At 42.1% G+C, this 21,972-nt stretch overlaps 1 protein-coding gene across 1 annotated transcript in view; it reads left to right on the forward strand.

Annotated features, from left to right (window-relative positions):
* The first annotated feature begins 5,404 nt into the window (after nucleotides 1-5,404).
* The window catches only part of TAF4 (TATA-box binding protein associated factor 4), a 34,082-nt gene continuing 17,514 nt past the window's right edge, over nucleotides 5,405-21,972 (forward strand). Inside the window, exon 1 of the mRNA XM_031059114.1 lies at nucleotides 5,405-6,456. Within this exon, the coding sequence (XP_030914974.1) occupies nucleotides 5,541-6,456 (916 nt within the window). The 5' untranslated portion in view covers nucleotides 5,405-5,540. The remainder of the gene's footprint in view (nucleotides 6,457-21,972) is intronic.

Consider the following 21,972-nt stretch of genomic DNA (forward strand, 5'->3'; position numbering starts at 1 on the left):
AGGTTCAAGGAACTGACAATTCTCCACTTTTCCTGGATAGCTCCTGCTAGCTTCTGCTCTTTGAGCTGAGAACCCATATGTGCCTGTAATGTTCAAGATCTTTTGATGTAACTGATGGGTGCTGATGGATGAAGTCCACAGCATTCACTGTATGTTGAGTCTGACTATTTCTACACCAGCACTAATAATTACTTGTACTCCATTCCTAGAATTCTTGTGCAAGTTACTCTTTTTATATAATTTAAAATGGAGTAGTACAGCACAGAGGAGCTGGAATCCCTGGGCTGAAGAATTCAGTCTAGAAACTTACTTCCAACGTCAAACAAGAGACAGAGTGTATGAAAAGATAAATTATTCAGTAATGGATCCTACACACTTATAATGCACAAGTTGTAATGAATCTCAGTTGCTCTTGTAATTTTGTAAAGTTGTTTACCTAATATGGTAGATGTGCCATATGGTACACTAAAGAGAGTGTTAGAATGAGGACGTGAAGATTTCGAGGTTTTTATTTCTAGTTTTGTAGGCATCTGTAAACTACATTCAAGCTGTCCTAGAGTGAGAGCAGAGCAAGAATGCAGGCTGCTCTGCCCCTCCATGCTGACTGCTGCTGCCACCTGATAACATCCTCCATCTCTTCCTCCCCTGTTCCTCAGGCACTGTGGCCCAGCATGGGGCTGTGCCCTGGCTAGATGCCATCAGTCACTCTCCACCTTTAGGCTGGATTAGTTTAAGTCAAGCTTTTTCACCCTTAATAAATCATTTGAGCAGCTGATTAACTCTTCTACTGGGTAGGGAATGAGACCAGGCTTCTATTCCAGAGAGTTCTTTGGTATGTTGCTTATAGAATTTCACCATAGCTAAAACTAGCAACGTGCTTGACTGAGGCAGCAGCAAAGAGGTTGGGACTGCCCTGCTAAAAGCAGCATTTCTGTATTGTAAGAAAAGGGTAACATGACCTACAGTGGTGTCTGTAAAATCCCATCTACTTTGCAGCACTGTAATTTGTCAAAAATTGATAAAATGGGAGTTAAAATTCATACAGATGAAAAGGGCAGTTTCTTGTTCACCCTTGAGTTTCAAGTGATGACTGAGAAAAGCATTTAAGTACAAGAATAAAATATTAATATATAACTCAGAGGATGTAGGCAGTCTCTCAGGGTGATGCCACGGGGGTAAGTGAGCGGAGCCTTGGGAAAGGCTTAACATTGTAATTTTTAGTTATCAGCCAAAGTCTAGTGCAGGTGAGTAGAGGACATAGAAACTAGAAGAGTAATATCCCTCACTATGAGCTGAACTTCTAGGATTTTTGATTTAAAGGTACTTGCTCTGTTATTTGGGGCCTGTATGTTAAGAGCAAATACACATCAGTTTTTATGTGAATTTTTGGCAAACAGCTTTTCCCTGGTAGGTATGTTTGCATATTTGGAGACAGGGTGACAACCGGACAGTACTTCAGCACTGTTCCCATTGCTCATGGGCTTGACTGTCAAGCAGATCAATTTAATTCATGTTAGAGTACTACAAGTAAAGAGATCACCACAAATATGTGATGGGGGAAGAGCTGACACCCACATCTGGGCAACCCTATGTAGAGAAAACTTGGACATATTTAAAGTGATTCCCTTTTCATAGATAACTCATGGCTCTTGTTCTTCCAGGTCTCCACCAGCCTCCAGGCAGCAGCTTTCAGGCCAGTCAATTCCCCAGAATCATCAACCAGCAGGTGCTGAGCCCATCCCACTACAACAGAGCTCCAGCCTCTAATGCTGCCCATTCCCAAAACATAACAGCAAAGCTTATTTTAAAATCCTGATATAAGACGTGCTATTTTAAGCTTGCTACCCCTTAAAACTTGAAAGTTAAGTTAAATCGGGCATTGGAATAAGTTGCCCAGCGAGGTGGTGGAGTCACCGCCCCTGGAGGTGTTTAAGAGGCATCTGGATCTGGTGCTGGGAGATGTGATTTAGTGGTTTAAGGGTTACAGTGGCAGTGCAGTTGGACTTGATCTTAAAGGTCTCTTCCAACCTTGATGATTCTATGATTGTATTCTGTGAAAGATAAATTGTACTATCTGATAATATTGTTTCAATTGCATCTGGTAATACAGTTTTCTGGGGAAACAGCGCCTGGCAGAAGAGCGCATTTATTGAAAGGCGGGTTGTAATTTTACGTTATTTACTTCCTTTATGATGGTTGCACAACAAGGTCAAATTGCAGCCGCCTCCCGTAAGCGATCATGTCCACCTGCAGCCGGCGCCGGCCGGGCCTAGATAAGATAAAAACAACTGATGACAGCAGGGAAGTGAAACAGTCAGCTCAGCACTTGGATTGGTGCCCGGCTAAGAGGAAGGGAAAAAAAAAACCGAGGAGGGCCGGTGGGGAGGGGAAGAGGGTGGAATATGGATTAGAATAGAAACTCTGGAAAAAGCTATCAGGAGGCAGCAGATTTGGGTGTTAAATATTTATGAATTAGCGGCACTTGTCGGGTTCTCTGTGAGCTGAGTGTTTCCAGGATGGGAGTGAGTGTGGCTGCGATCCCACCGTGCCAAACTGTGGATGGTGGGGAAAGCAAAGGCAGGGATGGTGGGAAAGGAAAGGCAGGGATGGGGGAAAGGAAAGGCAGGGATGGTGGGAAAGGAAAGGCAGGGATGGGGGAAAGGAAAGGCAGGGATGGTGGGAAAGGAAAGGCAGGGATGGGGGAAAGGAAAGGCAGGGATGGTGGGAAAGGAAAGGCAGGGATGGGGGAAAGGAAAGGCAGGGATGGTGGGAAAGGAAAGGCAGGGATGGGGGAAAGGAAAGGCAGGGATGGTGGGAAAGGAAAGGCAGGGATGGGGGAAAGGAAAGGCAGGGATGGTGGGAAAGGAAAGGCAGGGATGGGGGAAAGGAAAGGCAGGGATGGTGGGAAAGGAAAGGCAGGGATGGGGGAAAGGAAAGGCAGGGATGGTGGGAAAGGAAAGGCAGGGATGGGGGAAAGGAAAGGCAGGGATGGTGGGAAAGGAAAGGCAGGGATGGGGGAAAGGAAAGGCAGGGATGGTGGGAAAGGAAAGGCAGGGATGGGGGAAAGGAAAGGCAGGGATGGTGGGAAAGGAAAGGCAGGGATGGGGGAAAGGAAAGGCAGGGATGGTGGGAAAGGAAAGGCAGGGATGGGGGAAAGGAAAGGCAGGGATGGTGGGAAAGGAAAGGCAGGGATGGGGGAAAGGAAAGGCAGGGATGGTGGGAAAGGAAAGGCAGGGATGGGGGAAAGGAAAGGCAGGGATGGTGGGAAAGGAAAGGCAGGGATGGGGGAAAGGAAAGGCAGGGATGGTGGGAAAGGAAAGGCAGGGATGGGGGAAAGGAAAGGCAGGGATGGTGGGAAAGGAAAGGCAGGGATGGGGGAAAGGAAAGGCAGGGATGGTGGGAAAGGAAAGGCAGGGATGGGGGAAAGGAAAGGCAGGGAGGGTGGGGGGCTCTGAGGGAGAGGGGCCCTCCCCTCCCCCCACTCCCCAGCTCCCGCTGCCTCCTTCCCTCACTGCTTTCCCCCCTTTTCCCTCTCTCCTCCTTCTCGTTGTGGCAGGAGCGGGAGTGCAAAGGGTGGTATCGATCATACGGGGGAGAGCCTCCCCTCATCATGCCCCCTCGGTGTGTATCCGCGCCTCTGCTCCCTCCCCTTTATTTTCCCTCCTCGCCCGTGCTTACTCGAGGGTGTTGGATCATGTGTGGGGGCAGCCGCCCCGCAGAAGGAGCCGGCAGTGCCCGTCCGTGACTCTGCCGGTCCCCTCTGCTTTTCCTGCCCTTGTTGCTGGAGTGTAAAAGGGCTCTGTTAATCTCGGGGACTGAAGGAGGCAGAGCCCACCCCCTTGGTCATGGCTGTGCCTCCCATGCCGCCTGTGATTGCTCCCCTTCCCTTTCCAGGGGTGGAGGTTATGGGGGGGATTCCCTCTTGATAATGCCGCCTTAGCTGTCTGTGTAAATGCTCCTTCCCCTCCCCCTTCGCTGTTGCTGAAGTGGAAGGGGGTGTTATTAATCATGACACCTATTTCCTGTAGAGGAGGAAGCGAGGGGGGATTTCAAGGGGAGGAAGTCCCTCAAAATGCTTCCCCCCCATATCTGCCTGCCTTGATATTCCTCCCGCACCCCCTCCCTTGTTCCAGGGGCTTGGAGGGGGCACGGGGACCTCCCATTCCTCCTCTGCCCTCAAGGGGGGGTAGTCACAACGCCGGGTCCCGGCAAGGGGGGGAATTCAGGCCACAACACCCCACCTTGCACAGCGCCTTCTTCCACCCGCCCACCCCCGGAGCTGCCTGGGAATATTCCCCCCTTCGTCTTGTGAGCCTTGCAGGGGGGGCAGTGTGAATGCTGGGACCGAGGGCTCACTACGTGGGAATGGAGGGAAGCTGTTTTTCAGGGGGATTGAAAGAAATGTCTCCCCAGAATCTCTCTGCAATTCCTCCCCTCCCCCCTTTTTTATTTTTGATTTTGTCTTGCTGAAGTGTAAGAAGATACTACAGACCGTCTATTATGATTGATGAAGCTCTTCTAGGAGGATCTCCTTGACCCTTATAATGTGCATCTCAGTGTCTGCCTGTCACTATTCTTTTCCCATTTCTGTCTCCTTAGGGCCAGGACCTGGACTGTGTGTGATTGTACTTGTGCTAACACCAGGCCTTGTCAAGGGGCATGAGGATTATTCAGGACAAGAAGCTACATCATCTTGTCCCTTCTGAAAACCAGCTTTGCTTTTTATTTATTTATTTTTAACTATCTCAGGCTGTGGGAACTTCAGATCCATTGGAACAAATTCTGTAATGAGGAAGAGGGGTCTTCTAGGAACCTGCTCCAGGCCTTGCAGTACTTCTTATCTTGCCAGGCCGATGTTTTTCTTTCCTTTCACTTTTCAAATTTTGCTGTTGTTGAGCCTCCTGATCTGACTGACTTACTTTGTAGGAGATGACAGGATTAGAGAGTAATGTGTGCTGGGTATAGGGAATATGTCTTAATAATGTGTCTTCCATGGCCATTTTCCCCCCTTGCAGTTGCAGTCCTGTTTCTAAATGGGATGTCAGGCTCCAGAATGGGGAGGAGGTCTTAGATGATCTTCTTACTTCCCTTGGTTCATATTAAATCTCTTTTCCCTCTTTTGTACTGTAGTGTCAAGAGCAGAGGCGTTACAATTAATACTGCATCTGCCAGTCTTTGGTGGGATATTGGAGGCTTTAAGATAACGTATTCAAAGCCATGTTCAGTTTGTACTCTGTCCTGTTTTCCTGGCTCCAAGCAGGCAGCTTGGGAGATGGAGAAGACCTGGTGATAAGGGAGAACATTCTGTCTTTGCTGGACTTCTCTTCTTGCTCATTCGCTCTGTTTAACCACGCTGTTGTTTTGCAGGGGCAGGAGGAGTGCAGGGGGGTGTTATTAATCATAACACCAGGTCCCAGACTTCAGCTCTGGATGGAGCCACCACAACGAGCACCAGCACCACCACTGCAGCAGCAGGAGGATCTGAAGTCACTCCTGCTCCAGGGACCCTCAGTCAGGGCAAATCGGTGGTTATCAGCACCATGGCAACTGCCTTGTCCACCAGGAATGGCAAGATTGGGACCACGACGGTGCAGACTTTGAATGGGAGTAACGTGGTGATGAACTCTCACCACACAGGAAGTGCTGCTTTCTCTGGGACTCCTGTGACTGCCAACCCCGCTCCTGCACCTGCTGTTGCCCCTCTCGTTAACAATGGACCCGGATCCGTGGGGAAAGGAAACACTGTTAATGCTGTTTTACCCTCAGCTTCTAACACTGTCATCCAGACTTCTTTCCTTAATACTGCTGTGTCCTCTGCATCCTCCTCGTCGCCCACAGTGATCTCCTCGCAGCCACCGGCGAGCGTCGGCACCGGGGCGCCCACGGTGACGCTGGTGAGGCCCCCCATCCACACAGCAGGACCCACGGTGGCTGCAGCTGCTGCAGCCACTCAGAACGGGAGCAATACTGTGATCAATTCAACCATCAGTGTGGGGAGTTTTCCTGCTGTTGCCACAGCCACTGTGGGATCTGGAGTTTCCCTCCAGACATCGCTTGTGAACAGCCAGTCTGGTTCCAGTGTGCCAGCAGCTCCTGCCGCACAGGTCATCAAATCTGAGTCTCCTAAAACGATAGTCCAGGCAGTATCCCAACAGCAGACGCTGGCTACTGCTGGCCAGCCCAGTACTACAGGGGGTAACATGATTATTGGGCAAACTATGCAAGCTGGGCTCTCCAATGTTGCTCCCAATCCTGGTGGGATACCTCCTGCAGCTCCTGGCACCCCCACAGGAATGGCTAAAGGCACTGCCAATACAGTGGCACAAAGTCTGCCAAGGACTCCAACACCAACTACGAGTGGAATCAGAGCAACTTTGACTCCTACAGTTTTAGCACCTCGTTTGCCTCAGCCACCTCAGAATCCGACTAACATTCAGAATTTTCAGTTACCACCAGGTAAGTCAGAGGATTGAGGGGTTTTATTTTGGAAGTGTGTATCTTGCAGGGAGGAAGGAATCCAAGTAAGATTCTGTGCCATTTAATTGTGAATTGTGGAAAAGGCATGACATGTAACAATGAGAATGGTCTGGTGTTGAGTAGTAGTAGCATAGTAGCATTCCACTACTTAGTGTCTGATTTTGGGTGACCAGAAAGTCTTTTCAGCAGTAATTGAAAATAATTCTGCCTGGTATCTTTGTTCCAATGTGAGTGTAGGCGAAGCTGCAAACTGCCAAAGTGTGACAATGGAACATTATCTAATGAAATGTTGTTACTTCATTAGCGCAACAGACATTTTGAATTTTCAGGTGGTTTTGTCAGTTTGTAACCTTTATGTGCTGCTTGGTTCCCTCCTGTCCCTGCATGCCCCCAGTACCACAGAGCTCTCATGAACAGAGAAGCAGCAGATACAACACATGAAAACTACCTACCTTGCCTTTAAATACCTTCAGAGTCTGACTTAAAAACTCACGGATTTGAAGCTTATGATCATCTTTATAGTCACTGGCATTCTGATACAAAAGGCAGACTTCCTATGTCCTTACCTCACCCTGTTGTGTCTAGGGCTGCAGCTTTTGTAGTAGCTAGTCTCATGCCTAGTGCTGAGCATCTCTGGACAAGGAATCTAGTGCTGAACTCAGTGGATGTGTGAAAAGCAGGATGAGAAGCATTTATTTGCTCAGAATTGTTCTGTCCCTTCTTAAATATCCCAGATTTGGAGATTTAAGGTTATATATTTGCTATTATTTTGAGTCAGGCTTGTTGCTTGTATCCACTTTGATTTTAACTGCAAATACTTGTGTGAATCTACACATTGCTTTGTAATAATACATACAAGGGCTGTATTCTTAGTGCTCACTGTTTTCAGGGCAGTATGCAAAGAACAGCTAATTGAATTTTGCTACTAACACTGATTGAAATTGGTGGTGGTTTTAGTAGGTGGTCTTAGTAAAATACAAGTGGTCTTAGTAAAATACATCTCTTGGAACTCCTGACCAACCTCAGAGCAATGCACCTGTCACATAAAGTAGATCAGGAATTATGTGCTGTGTTACTAAACACTGGGTTTTTGTGTAATATGCTATCTGTGGTATGTGATGCCATGTAGTTTGATGAAGTCTGTCAAACATTCTGTGTATCCAAGTACTAACTGGTATAAATATTCCTCTTTTTTATCCTGTAAGAGATTATTCCATATATGAGTAATTTGAATGACATGTTGCTAATTTAAAGAATAGCAGTAAAATTCAGATCTTGAAGTTGTGGTGCTTGATTTGAAACCTGTACATTAATAGGTTGGAAAAGCCTTATTTTATTTCTTGCCATATTGTATCAAAGGATTGATCCAGTTTAGTCTAGCACCATTTATACCTACATTTTTTGTTAATACTGCACTATAAACCTGATTATGAGGGAAAATGCTATTGTGGAGTCCAGTGGGACTTTTTTTCAGGTAGCTGATGTTTCCAGACTGCCGCAGCATCCTGAAATGTGTTACTCTTGGAAGCAGCATTGCCAGTCCTTAAGCAAAATTGGACCATAAATTGTTCCTTTGGAGTTCTTGATAGATCAAAGTAAAGCAATACAGGTTCTAAGAACTTGGATTTTTATGAAGCTTTTTTTTTTCTGTCCTACACTTAAAGAAATACTTATGACTTCCAAAAGAATAGGCATGACTTAAAATGACTTAAAATAAGCAAGTATAAGTGACTGGATACATAGAGATTGGAAACTGAGTTCTTGCATGATAAGACAGGCTTAATATTGAAATTTTTTTTTTTTAGTGGAACTGATTATTTTTCTTTTACATTGCTTAGAGTTTGTTTTTTATACTTTGCAAAAGTAGCCAGCTTTAAAAATGCTTTGCATAAACCATCTCTTTCAAAACACTTAAGAATTGGTGGATGCTGGGCTCTTCCAAACATCTCTCAGAGCCAAGCACCTCTGCAAATCTGGCCACGTGAAGCTGCTGTGATCTTCAGCAGAGTGCAGGTACACTCATAGTGAAAGGAGAATAGGTGGCTGTGCTTTTGAGATTGTATTTTAAATGACAGCATCTAGGCCAGGTTTTTGAGACAGTTTGGTAGTGTGAAGCTGCAGCTGCAGTGCCTGTGTGCTGTGCACCTACTGCATGCATCGAATTTGCATTCACAAGTTTGTTTCTAAAAGTTAATATGGGTGCTAGTAAGAATTTCTGTGGCGGTGCTTGAAGCAGTCTGAAATCATACACTGCACACCCAGCTTTTTACACCAAGAATTACAAACACTTAGAAAATTCTGATGGAAGGTTTGACCATGACAGCACACGTTTTACTGTTATTTTCTTATCCAGAATTACTGTTTCTAGCTCTCCAAAATACAGTTACAGTGTCACATGTGTGGAAAGCAGAATGTAAAATGTCAGGAGGAGTTAAAAGCTGGGACTTGAAAATTAGAAACCTTACAAGGTTTCAAATGTTTTCTTTGAAAGACTGTGTGGAAAATAAACTCCATCAATGGTGTTTAAAATATATTACTATTAGAATAATGCTTTGTATTGCATCAAGGCAGTTGTGCAGCAAACCTTGACTGACCAAACTGGAGATGTTTGAAGAGCCAGTGGGCCATAATTATTGTGACCTTACTGGATTTTGGTGTATTTCTTCTCTAAGGAACTGAGCTATTGTATCTGTGTATTAATGATGGTTTTCCTCTTTGGCATCTTTGAGGAAGGGGATTGTTGTCCTCAGTCTTTTCTTCAGGAGCCTGTGTTTGGGACTTTGTGCTCCAGTTGGACAGGTTTGGGTACTGATGGTCCCAAAATAACCTTATTCACACCCTCTTAGAAAAGAGATGGAAATACTGTGAAATAATTTTGTAAGGGGGTAGGAACAAAAGTTTACACAATACTACCTTAAGGATGCAACACTGCTGTAACTGACTGGAAATAAATTGAATGAAGCTTGTTGTTTCTGAGTACTTCAGTAATGAGAAATGTGTTATGTGCCATCATATGGTTAGAGGTAGAAAATCAGTGAGTTTGTTGAAGTGGTAAGTCAGTGTTCCATCGTTAGAGGTGCTCAGAAAAGTCTGCAGAAAAGTATAACTGGGATTATGCACTAAAATTTATCTTTTGCATCGTAAGAGTGTGTACAGTGTTTAGAGGTCATTGCTGACACAGGGTAGAATCACCTTGTAAGCTGGCAAAACTTCGGTACTTTAAAATAATTTTTGAAAACCCCATCTTGTCCAGCAGTGCTGTAATACAGGCCCAGCATGTGTGAGTTTGTGCTTACCTAGCAGTACTGTCAGCTTGGGGTTCAAAGATTTGATTTCTCTTCTTGCAAATTTGTGTTGCTACTGTCTGCTCCTTTATCTTTATGTACAAACATCTCATAATAAGTTTTTAAGGTGTCTGCTTAGAGAAAGGAGCAGATTGATGAGTGCTGAATGTATGCAGTGAGAATAGCATAGAGCAGGTAGGTCTGGACAGTTTTCTCTACTAGCTTTGGTGAAATTGAAATCTAGAAACTTTCACTTCCCTCTGTCCCTCTCTTTTCTTTTACCTTCTGAATGACTGTTAGTAGTTATGAAAATTTGGTGGCTTGATCATAAAGCCTGGTATTTTCCTGATTAAATATGGTTTGGTGACATGTAGTCTTGTTTGAAGATAGCAAATAGGATGACATGTTATCATGGTTTTTTTTTTTTACTTCTACAGTCATGACCAGTTTTCCCACTAGGAGTGGTGCAGTTCTGCAGCTGTTGTAGAAGAGAATTGTTGTGCCTTGTATCTAAAAATAAAACTTCTTTATTACTTTCCCAAAGCTCAGTTGGATCTGCCAGTAGCTGATGATAGGGGATGAGACTACAGATTTCTTTGTTGCTTTCTTTCTGAAGGGCATCTCATGTGCCTTTTCTGTGGTGAGGGCAGGATGGGCCTTTTATAGACTGAGAAACTGCTGTTAAAGAGGCCCCTTTAACACTGGGATGTTCCAGAGTTCTGAACTCCAGCAATGGTTAAAACTTGTTATTGATGCTTTCCAGAAGCCAAGGATACCTGAAGGAGCATCAGTGCTCTACATCTGCACATCCTGGAAGATGGTCAACATGAATATGCACATTCAAGGGTTTCTTCATGGCCTTAGAGGCTCAAAACTTCATTTGGTGTTAGATTGGAGCTTTTTTATATAAACAGATTGGTTTTTAGCTTGTGTTCACTATCCAAGAAGGATTCTAACTCAGGCCATGGTTATGGTGGCTTTAGGATGGGAAAACTGCCTGAACACATAATTTAAAGCAGGGGTTTGGGTCCTTCTGACTTGAGCAGTTGTACTTTTGTGAGCTGGAGAAACTGAAAAATAACTTCTGCTGGAGTAATTCCATTTCCTTCAGTTGGGAGTTGGGATAGTAGGTGATTGGGCAAAGGAGAGTGTATAAAAATGGAGAAGGGTGGCAACTGAGAAGAATCAAAGCACGCAATTTATGTTACTTTTTCATACTGAGTGCCTCATTCCTTGGGTTGCTTTGTACTTGAAACATGTACCTGAGAAGTCCCTGAAGGAATTAGGATGTAGATAGATGAGGAAATCATCAGAACCCCATAATATAAGGAACACAGAAAGGAACAGGGGAAATACTATGAAGTAGTGGAATGTGGTTGTTTCTATTTCTCACTGACTAGTAAGCGAGTTCAAACATATCCTCATTATAGTTTCCCTGTATGTTGCATGTGCTGCCAATATTATGCCTGTTAAGTGTGTTGGCATGGCTCGATTTTGTTAAAAATAATGTCTGCAATGCACCGTGACAATGGGGGTTTCTTAGAGAACTTCCAGTATGTTTTACTTTCAAAGCATTTTTGTAAAATGCTATAATCCTTGCAACCTGCCTGTGTGGTTGGTAAATGAAGTAGTATAAACTCTGCTTTAGAGCTGGGGGAAAGAGCAAGTTAGAGAAGTTGTGACTTGCCCAAGGCCATGCAGGAATCGATATTTTGCCAGGATTAGAGCTTGGGAGTCCTGTACTTGGCATGTAAAGTAGTGTCTGTCTTTCTGGAAGATGACCATGGATCTCTTCTGCAGAACTCTTCTGGGTGCAGGGTGGATTTTATGTTCAAATCATGCATCAGCAAAAGGAACATTCTGCTTTATTTGAATCTGCTACATCAGATCTGCCATATGTCACCAGACTGAAAGTTATGTTTGTTCACATTGCACCTTCCATAACTGAGGACTCCTGCATGCTTGGCTTTGTGTCCCAAAGAGCCTCAGAGAGCTGTGCAGTTGGGTTTTCTGGTTCTGTTAAAAAGTGTCTTGATGTTGTGCACATCTGATAAGACTGTGTCGTTAAGTGATGGGATCTAATGGGACTATAATTGTGATTCTGTTAAGCTATGAAAGCTATTAACTCTGATTACATATTGTTCAGTTCTGTTATGAAAAATACTGTTCCCAACAACCTTTAGAAATGTATGTATGGATATGTCTGTATGATCTTCAAATTGTGATCTTCTGGGGATTTTGGGTATCACTAAGCTTGTGATAAAGGTTATTGGTCAATAACCAGAAGTGATTTATTTCTTTTGAAGTGTTTTGCACTCTGCAAGAAGTTACATGTTTTCCATCTCTGGAGATTTAAGCAGGTTGCTTGTGAAACCTTCTTGGTTTGAGGACCACAAATTTGAATGTTGCCCAGGACTTGAATCCCTTACTAACAGACAATGCTGCAGCCCTGTTAGCAAAGTGAGATGAAAATGCATGAGTTTAGGCCACTGATAAGAGACAAATTATATCACAGGCTCTTCAAACGAAGTATTTTGTTGTATCAGAACTCTTACTCTGTCTTCCCTGTTTTGGGAAATTATATGTAAATATAATTCTAAAAAATTTTATGAAGTAGTTCTAGAACACAGTAACACAGTTGAAAATACTGATATTTAAACTATCTGGTTCAAGGAAAGAGAAAGTGCTGGTGTGTGGAAAGGTTGCTTTGTGTAAAAACTGTGTGATCAATACTGAGTCTGCTCAGAAAGAACTGGACATAAAAGTCACTTAACACATTAAACATTTTTTGTTACTGTGTTAATTTTTTTTGGTCAGAAATATTCAAAATCATAATTTTTACCTTAAAATAGCTACTCTTGTCAAGATTATTGTTTGTGTTGAAACTTTATGAATGTTTGTAATTCCATTAATCTGTCTGAAACTTCTCCTTGAATTTGTTACCATTGCTTTATGTAAGGAAAAAAGGCTTTTGCTAATTGGAAGATGTTAGCAAATTTAGTTTTGTTAGGCACATTATCTCTTGTGAAAGAAGATTTGGAGAGGTAGAATTTTGAAAATACAGTTTCTCATAACTGAGGAGAAACACATGTATCTATCACAATGATAGAGAGGAGGTTTTAGTCCTGCTTAATGGACAGTTATTTCAGGTGTGTTATGAACCCCAAAGCTTTGTGTGAGGGAAGGCCAAACTAGGGAGAGAGTGTTGCTCACAGGTGACAAAGGGCTTTTTCTTTGCGCAGCCACAGGTCTGTTCCTGTGTGCAAATAATTGTATCAGCTCTCTTGTATCTGCTTCCTTGTAAGAGAAGCAAAATTGCTGATACAGCCGGGTCTGTGTACAGGTTGTAATTAAACAGGTGTAAAGATTGTGTGGTCGTCCATATTTCAGATTAAATGAGGCTTTTTTTTTCCCCATAGACACTTGAATAGAGCTTTTTGTTTGTTTTAAACCTTCTAGGACAGTTTTACCTCAGCTTACTCTGGAAATTTTTACACCAGTTCTATTCTGTGGGAATTTCTTTCCAGAAATGTTGGTTGTCTTCTGGAGGTGCAGGTGTCTCAACTGAGAGCCAGTTTTTTACCACAAACCCTCCTCTCTTGGAGTTGTTCTCTTCATGTGTCTTTAGCATAAAATTTAATGTAAAAGATAATAGTTGTCCTTGAGGTCTTATGTGTGCCTGTAAAGGTTTTTTAAAATATAGGGTATTTTTTGTGAGAACAAAATGTTGATTGTTGTCACTGGATAATGGTATAGATCTATCAGTAATCAAGAAAGAGGTGATAATTATAAGGAATTGATACACCTGCAGTGAGGTCTGTTCAGCACCTCAGTAAAGCTGTTTTAAGGTGTTGTAGATATGTGTCTGATCTTTGGGTCTATAACTGTTCTCAGACTCAAAATAATGTTTAAAAACTATGGGTTTCTGTACTTACATTACCAGTAATCAGAAAGTTGCACTTTGAACATCAAAGGCTGATGCTCAGCAAAATGTGTAAATATGTTATAAAATAGGTTAAATAGGTATGGTGCTTTTACTTTGTATTTGTACAGAATTTAGTCCAAGGTCCAGTTTGGATACCAAGTTCTTTCTGTGGGATTTGGAAAAGAACATTGATGAAAATTAAGTAACTTTTTGCCATGGTAGATCTCTGTTTATAAATTTGACTTGTAACTTACGAATGCTATGTATCTTAATTTTGATGCTTTTTCCCTTAAAATGCCTTACTAAAATGTATTTTTCAGTAGCACATACCCAGCACCTAGACAAGAAATAACATAAAACTCACAGCAGTGTGTAATATTATTTTACATGACTGATGACTGTCCTAAGATTTGTATTGAATTGAGTAAGCCTCTCTTGTAAAAATGGTCTAACTTATAATCATAGCCTGATTAATATATGCTTCTGAGAGTAGTTGAACTGTTAAAAGCTATCACAGTGCTTTTGTGCAGAATAAAGCACGTGCTGGATAGACTGTGCTGACAACCAGTGCAGTTGAAAAATGTGTGCTCCAGATATCAGAGTATAAACAAAAGCCAAGCAATGAGGTGTGGTGCTATGCTCCAGTCTTTCTGAGAGGGTTTGAGGGGCAGCAAGGCTGTACTAAGTTGTCTGCACACCTTTCTTCAGTTTATTAATCAAACATTTCTTTAAGGGAGGGCTCGATTTAGAGCCTCTGTCCCAGTGCAATAACATCAGGTGCTTTGAGCCTGAGTCGTGGTGTGGCGAGTGGGACCAGTTGTGCTCACATGAGTCACAAGTGCCAGCTCCAAGGAGTAGCAGTGGGGAATTGCAGCACCTGTGGCAAAAGAGTCGATGGAGGGGACCAGAAGAGTGTTTGTGGAGGGATCAGTGGGGGAGAAGAGATCTGGAGGGAGGCTGACAGTGACTGAACTGTGTGGAAGTTAAAAGACAAGCATGAGGAGTTATTAGTTTTTAACAGACATACGTGCAGTGGTGTTTGCAGTAGTATTAAGGGTGGATTGGAAGAATATACGAGTGTTCATGTATTGAGATTCAACCTCTTAGTTCCTTTCTTTCTTCCTTTTTTACCAGAGTATCATTTGATTTTCTTTCCTTCCCTGTCCTCCATGGGGGAAGGGGAGAAAAGGCACTAATTATTTATAAGTGTTAGTCATACCCAGTCATTAAGCTTAGTCATTACTCAGGACTGTGCATTTGATGGTTAGTAAAAATCAAAACGAAACCTGATTTTGTTGAAAAGCATTCTGAATTCAAGCTTACAGGTGTGAAAATAATTCTCCTTCTGTGTTCAGACTAACTGCAAAAGCAGAGCTACTTAATAAATGTTGCTATCAGCCAAATGGCATGTAATATCATGTCCCAGTTGATAGTTTGTATTGAACTTGCAGGCGTAGTGTTTGGCATATTCTCAAAGCAGAATAATTTTGTATGGGCAGTGAGAGAGGCATGAATTCACAGAGGAGGATGTGGAGGGAATGTTTGTGCTGAGGCTGCCCTGGGGAGCTGTCAGTCAGTGGAATTGTCCAGCTCTGGGTCTCCACAGCTCAGCTGAAACGGTGGCATCAGCTAAAATTACAGAGTGTATACCTTGAGTAGGGCATTCACAGTGGGGACAAATTAAAGAAATTTGTTCTTCGTGGCTTCTCATGGACTTGGTTGTTTTAGGCTGTTGCATTCTGAAGGAAGAGAGCAGTGATTTAAAGCATTACTCCTTATTAAGCATTTCTGTACAGACTTTGGTAATAAATGCAAAGTAACTCGGCCTTCCCTTTTCTTCAGGTGCTTGAACAGCACTAATGTTGACACACCTTGGTACAAACAAACTGTCACAAATAAAGACAGGTTGAATTTTAAAACCTCCTATTTAAAATAACAGACGTAAAGAATTAGTGACACACTATTTTGCGTCTTCCTTTCTCAAACCCAAATCTGATTTTGGTGTAATTGCTTTGTTGTTTGATCTAAGTATATTGAAATTAATGGCAGAGCTGCATCTGAATTGCTTGGAGATCAATAATTAAAGCAATTGGTTTAGCTCTTGATAGTGTTTTTCTTAGCTGTTTCGACATCAGACAGATTTGTGTGATGATTGGGTTGCAATTTGACAGAGCACTCTGGTGTTCTAGCTTTGTATCCTTGACTAGAAAGGAATGTTAACACACTTTCAAGGAATTTAGCTTTCCAGAGAAGTCAAAATAGTTGCAAATCACACTGTTGTTGAAGCATTTGTCAATTGTTGCTATATAAAATGATGTATTTCCCAGAGCATTTCTTACACACCTCTTCAAATGAGCAGGTAAGATTTTTTACATATGGGATCACTCTTAAATGCAGTCTTTTTGGCATTCCAACATGACATTATTCCTTTAACTATATTCTTAAACGGTTTGTGAATCAATACTTTACAAATTATTCACTTCTTTACCTTTTAGACAGTACAGTTTTAGACAGTTCAGCTGTGTTGTTTGAAACAGAACTCTTGCATAGTAAGAGTAAGCAAAAGCTTTTAAAATTAAATCAATTTTTTTTGTCTGTTGACTCTTCTGTAAGAAAAAACAAGCAGTTTTTCATAATGTGAACTTTTGTACTTGGTCTGTACAAAATGCACTTTCTGTGTACTGCAGTGAGGATTCTTGAGGTTATTTGCAAATGTATCTTTCACCTGTATTGACAACAATCATAAATCAGGTGTTGAAGAATGAATGTTTCTGAGACCATAATGGCTGGTTGGAACCTGTGTGTGCAGGTTGGATAGAGTAGTGGTAGCCAACAGTGGAGTGCTGCTGTTCTATGTTATATCTTAACTTTTAGGCACTGTGTCTGGGTGGAATTCTCCTTTACTCCAGAGTGACATGAGTTGAAAAGAAAATGGAATTTGCTTTTGTAGTTCTTGTCTAAAACTCTGTGCCATGCCAGTCTACAGTGCCTTTTGGGAGAAACTCCAAGTATTTTGTATTAGAGGTGCTCTGAAGCAATACCTGACAGTCATGCCATGTTTTTTTCATGGTAAGTTGTAGCACACCTTGAGTGCAGCAGGTGCTGACCATTTAACAGGTCCTTTTCATTGGGCATGGGGTGTCCTGTGTGCTCAGCACAGCTGTATGCAGAACTTCAGCCTCCCAGCTTTGGGGTGCCCATTGCTCTGGAGCAAGGCACGAGGGAATTGGGACAGGTTTGTGCCGTGTGCTGGACAGCTCTGTCACTGCCTGGCAGTTTTCTGGAGCAGCTGCAGTCTCGCATGGTCCTGGGGTCATTTCTGATACCTCCTGATCCCTGCACTGTGGCGACTTCTCCTTAGGCATTGTGTTCATCCTTGTGGAGCTAAGGTGTCTTTATAGAAATCACAAAACAACCACGTTTGTTGATGAAACTTGAAAGCTCAGATTGCTGATGAGGTCAAAGGCTTTGGCAAGAAAATTCTAGTAGAATTTTTTCTGGACTTGTGCAGCACAGGTCTCCTGAGGTTCTAAGTACCTAAACTGAAGTATATCTAATATATACTTAACATTGGTGCACATTTCTCCTCAAGTACAGAGTAGTGTGTCTTCAATAACATCTAATCTGCACTTCTGGTACCATTTACAGTTCTGTTCTATTTGTCTTGATTTGTAATCCCTGTTTCTCATGAGTTAGTGTGTAGATGGTCCTTCATGAGCTGCTACTCATGTGGTTTGTTAGAGGCTGCTCTTTAATGTGTGTAAATCATTCTAAATCTGCTACAAACTGTCTCGTGTTAGGGAAGATTTCCTTAATGACCCAGATTTTCAAGGAGCTGCAGTGGGCTAGTAGACTTCAATAGGTTCTTTCTGCTTTCCTTGGGCTTTCATTCCTGTAGAGTGGGAGTTTTTCCAGGTGGATCAGTTACTGGAAGAGGAGGAATGGTGGATTGTGGGACAGCATTGATGTCAGTACCAGGTTATGTTTCCCTTTTCTGCAGTAAAGGACCCTGTCACATATACCACTTACTCTGAAAGCTCTTTCTGTAGCTTGTATTGGCAGCTGTCTTTTTCTCCAGCTCTCACTCTGGTATTCCAGCATTTTTGTATTGGAAAAATCTTAAAAACATTGTCCTTTTATAAGGGTTTTGTCATTCTGGGTCCCTGTGTAACCTGATCCAATCAGTTACAGAGCATGGATTCAGCCCCTTGGCTTTAGATGGTTTTTGTGGTATGTGTGATATCTTGCATAACCTTATGCACACATTCTCTTTTGCTGCAACAGAATCTCTTCTGACAATACCAAAAGGATTCTCTCCTAAAGCTTTCTCCTGCTAATATGGCACAGCCCACTTAGGATTACTGTCAGATTTTTCTGCCATGTCAAGTGTTTGCAACATCTTGCCACAAATGAGTGTGTGCTCAAGAGCTTAAGGCCCAAAGGGCTTTGACGTGAAGATAACCTCTTAGTGAACTTCCCTGGCAAATCTAGTTAGGATTTGAAGGTTTGTCAGATGTCAGTGCACTGTATGATCAATAACCTCCTTTTCTAGAGATGTTTGTAGGGACTTTGGTTTTCTACACCAGAAGCATCAGTCCTCTGGTTATTCTTTCAGGCTTGGACATTCTTTCTGAACACCAGCATGTGTGTCTACTGATTCTTCACTGCCTAACAGCTCTCCCTGACCCCAATTAGTTTTTCTTGGGAAGTTTATAGTTACATTTTTACTTTAAGAAGAGAATTTCCTCAGGAGACTAAGAAAGGATATTCTCCATGCACTTTCAAGATCATACATCCGTTAATTCTTCTGTTATGTCTCAGAAAAAAACAACTTATTGAAAGTCTAGATTAGTAATGGTTCTGATTTGATCTGGATTAACCATGAACTACATTGTGGGTAACAAGCAATATCTGTAAGCTTGCACCTTCTGTTCTTCTGTTGAGTGTGTGCATCAGAAAGAGAGATGATGTCACTTGGGATCAGATAGTGACAGATGATGTCACTTCAGATCAGGATCCTGTGTAGGGTTTGTATTTCACAGGCAGGAGTTTGGTCCTTGTACACTGTTAAGCCCTGTGAGAAGCATGAGCACACCTTGCTGTGTCTTCCCATTAGGTGCTTGCTAACTGGAGAGGGAGTCCCTCAGTGTGTCCCCCATAGTTTGGGTGGATGACACTGGGATATGGAGCATTATCCTGTGGGGTGACACTGGGCTATGGAGCACCATCCTGGAGGTGACACTGGGCTATGGAGCACTATCCTGAGGTGACACTGGGCTATGGAGCACTATCCTGAGGGGTGACACTGGGATATGGAGCACCATCCTGGAGGTGACACTGGGCTATGGAGCACTATCCTGAGGGGTGACACTGGGCTATGGAGCACTATCCTGAGGGGTGACACTGGGCTATGGAGCACTGTCCTGAGGTGACACTGGGACATGCTGCTGTTGGAGTGGCCTCCTGCTGGGTGTGGCTGTCAGAGGTGACACTGCTGGACTGTGCACTTCCTCAGAACACTGATCTGAAGGTGCTGCTGTGTCTGCAGGTGGTTTTATCTCCCTCACTGGAAAGTCCAGCTCCTATAAATATTACTGATCAAGATCTACCAGTAAAAACTGGTAACAAAGGAAACTGTTTTAGTTTGGTTTGTTTTGTGCATGTAGGGATTCTCTAGTAAGAAAGTTGTATGTGTGTGGAATTACACAGGTAATCAGAATGGTCTGCAAAGGCTACAGAATACTTTATTAGTCTTCCTTATCATTCTGTTAATTTTTTTTTAGTCTTTGTTAAACCAAGCCATGTTTCAAAGAAATAAGGAAGAGGGAAGTATTAGAGAAAAAAGCCTGGTTTGTGTTTTTCTGATATGTCCAATGGCCAGAACTCTTCACTTTTTATTACAGTGCATGATTTTACACATTTTATTAATTGAAAAAAACACTAACAAAGAAAAAACCCCAAAGCACAACACTTATTTATAAATGGAAATGTCATTAGCAAATGGAATTACAAATAAGCAAGAGGCAAAGATGACCCTGCAGAATCATGCAACTACATCACATAATGATGGCATTTTCCATCCTGAACATTGTTGTAAACAGGATGGATTTGGGAAGGTCTTCACTGCAAGAACACGTGAGGTGACCATTGTGCTGGTCAGGAGCACAAGTCTTTCTGGCATCAGAAACAGCCAACTAAGTTTGTTAATCCTTCATTTGGAGCCATGATGAATTGTTTAATTCAAACTCAAATATGAACCTCTTTCAGGATTCTCTTAAGCATCTAACTTCTAACAAAAATGGTAATTAATTTTAATTTTAATTAGTTTTTTAATGAGAGACTTGGAAAGAATTCTTGAATGTTTGCATTTTTAATAGTGAATATGATTTTAGAGTACACGTGATCAGACTTTCTAAGAAAAAGAAGGCAGAAAGATATTTAAAATGGCCAGGTTTCATTGTCACCTTTTTCTAATTGAACATTTCCAGTGATGTTTATTAGCTGTTTGATCTCAAGCAGTAATTAATCCATTAATCCAGGAACAAAAACCTGATTGATAAAACAGAAAGATGTTTTCCATCTTTAAATATGTTGCTGAATTTAATTGAAACAGTGAGATAAGTTATACAGTTCTAGCTGTCTTCTACTACCTGGTGTCAGTTCTGACCTGGTTCATTCAGCATTTGCAGCCTTATACATTGGAGTTTGAGGTTATGATACTTACCTGTGTTTAAATATTTAAAATGTAAGTTTTGGAAAGAAATTTCTTTTTCTACACATGTGGCTGTCAGCCCTTCCTCTTCTTCATTGTCACGAATTGTTAACTGAGATTCATGTATGGATGGGGAGAGGGGGTGTTACAGTCCCACAATGATTTTGTTTAAAAGTAGGAGATAAATGGGACTTTTGTTTTTAATTCATAATCGAGTTATCTCCAACGACCCCTCTGAACTTCACTGAAAATCCACTTAATGCCAGCTTGGGTATAGTTTTGGGTTAGTGAGTTCCTTTTTTAGCTAATTGGGTTGGAAAAGAGTTTGTACTTGGACTGTAGGGACAGAAGCTCAGAGAGCAGCTCCATCTCCCTTTTTAAAGAATTCCCATCAAGCTAGAGGTGTGTTTTGTGTTCCTTGCCTGCACACTGTAGTACTGGAGAATTTCTGCACACAAATTTCAAGTTCATCACATTCTGAATTTTTACACCTTTTCCAAAGTCACCCAGACACCAACAAGCTAACATTCCAAGCAGGTAAAATGTCTCATATAATCATACTGTGATTAAAGTTTGTGCAGATGGTAGTAACTGTCTTTATGTTTGTATGTAGCCTTGTGTGTACAGGAATTTATCAGTGGTAGAGGCTGCCTTAATGACATGTTAGAAACTATATAAATTAAAAATAACTGTGTATCAAATTTGAGTGGGAATGAAAGAACTATTTAAATAACGACAGATATAAATGTGGCTTTGTACGAGTTACTTTTTTATTATGACTTCAATACTTGAAAGAAGTACTTCAGACTTCCTGGAGTTAGAAATCTAACAGGGTAGTGCTTAGAGTCAGGGTTTGAATTACAAATGATTGTTTTGTCTGTCTGCTGCCAAAAATTGAACTTTCTTGATATGTTTTCTAAAGCTCACATTAATATGCTTTTCAGCTGTCTGTTTGAGCAGTTGTGCTATGTTAATGTGTAGGCATGTTCTAATTTTGCATGTAGCTCAGGGAGAATATTTCATTGTTCAGATGTTGTGCTTGCACTTCAGGGGTATTGCACTTTCACTTTGTGGTTATTTCCCATCTTTTCTCTGTCCTCATTCACATTTTGGGGAGCAAAGCAGTAAGCTGACCATACTGCTGTGTTGGTGTGTGGTGCAGACTCATTGCTGAGCTGGAGACAGGAACAGGTATCACAGAGCTCTGGGCCACTGCCTGATGCTGTAAAGATCTCATCTGCAGGGGAGCTGCTTTGGCTTGGTGCTTTCAAATAACTTCAGTCACTTTTACACTGAGAAAGAGGTTTAAACACACCCCTCCATCCAAAACTAGGCTTAGTATTTCTAATGTCGCTTCTGTAAGGGAAAAATCTAGAACTCTTTGAAGAATTTGGATGGCACATTAACTTTAGGATACCTTAGGGAACTCCCAAACTGCTGAATTTTAGGAAAAAGGGTTTGTTGTGGGGTGTCAGTGTAGTTCTGTGGCATTTAAGGACTTCTGAAAGCTCAGGCATAGGCAGTTGCATGGGACCTTTTCAGTTGCTAGAAACTAAGTACTCAAAAAACCTTAA

This window comes from Geospiza fortis, unplaced genomic scaffold, assembly GCF_000277835.1.
Source record: "Geospiza fortis unplaced genomic scaffold, GeoFor_1.0 scaffold361, whole genome shotgun sequence".
NCBI lineage: Eukaryota > Metazoa > Chordata > Aves > Passeriformes > Thraupidae > Geospiza > Geospiza fortis.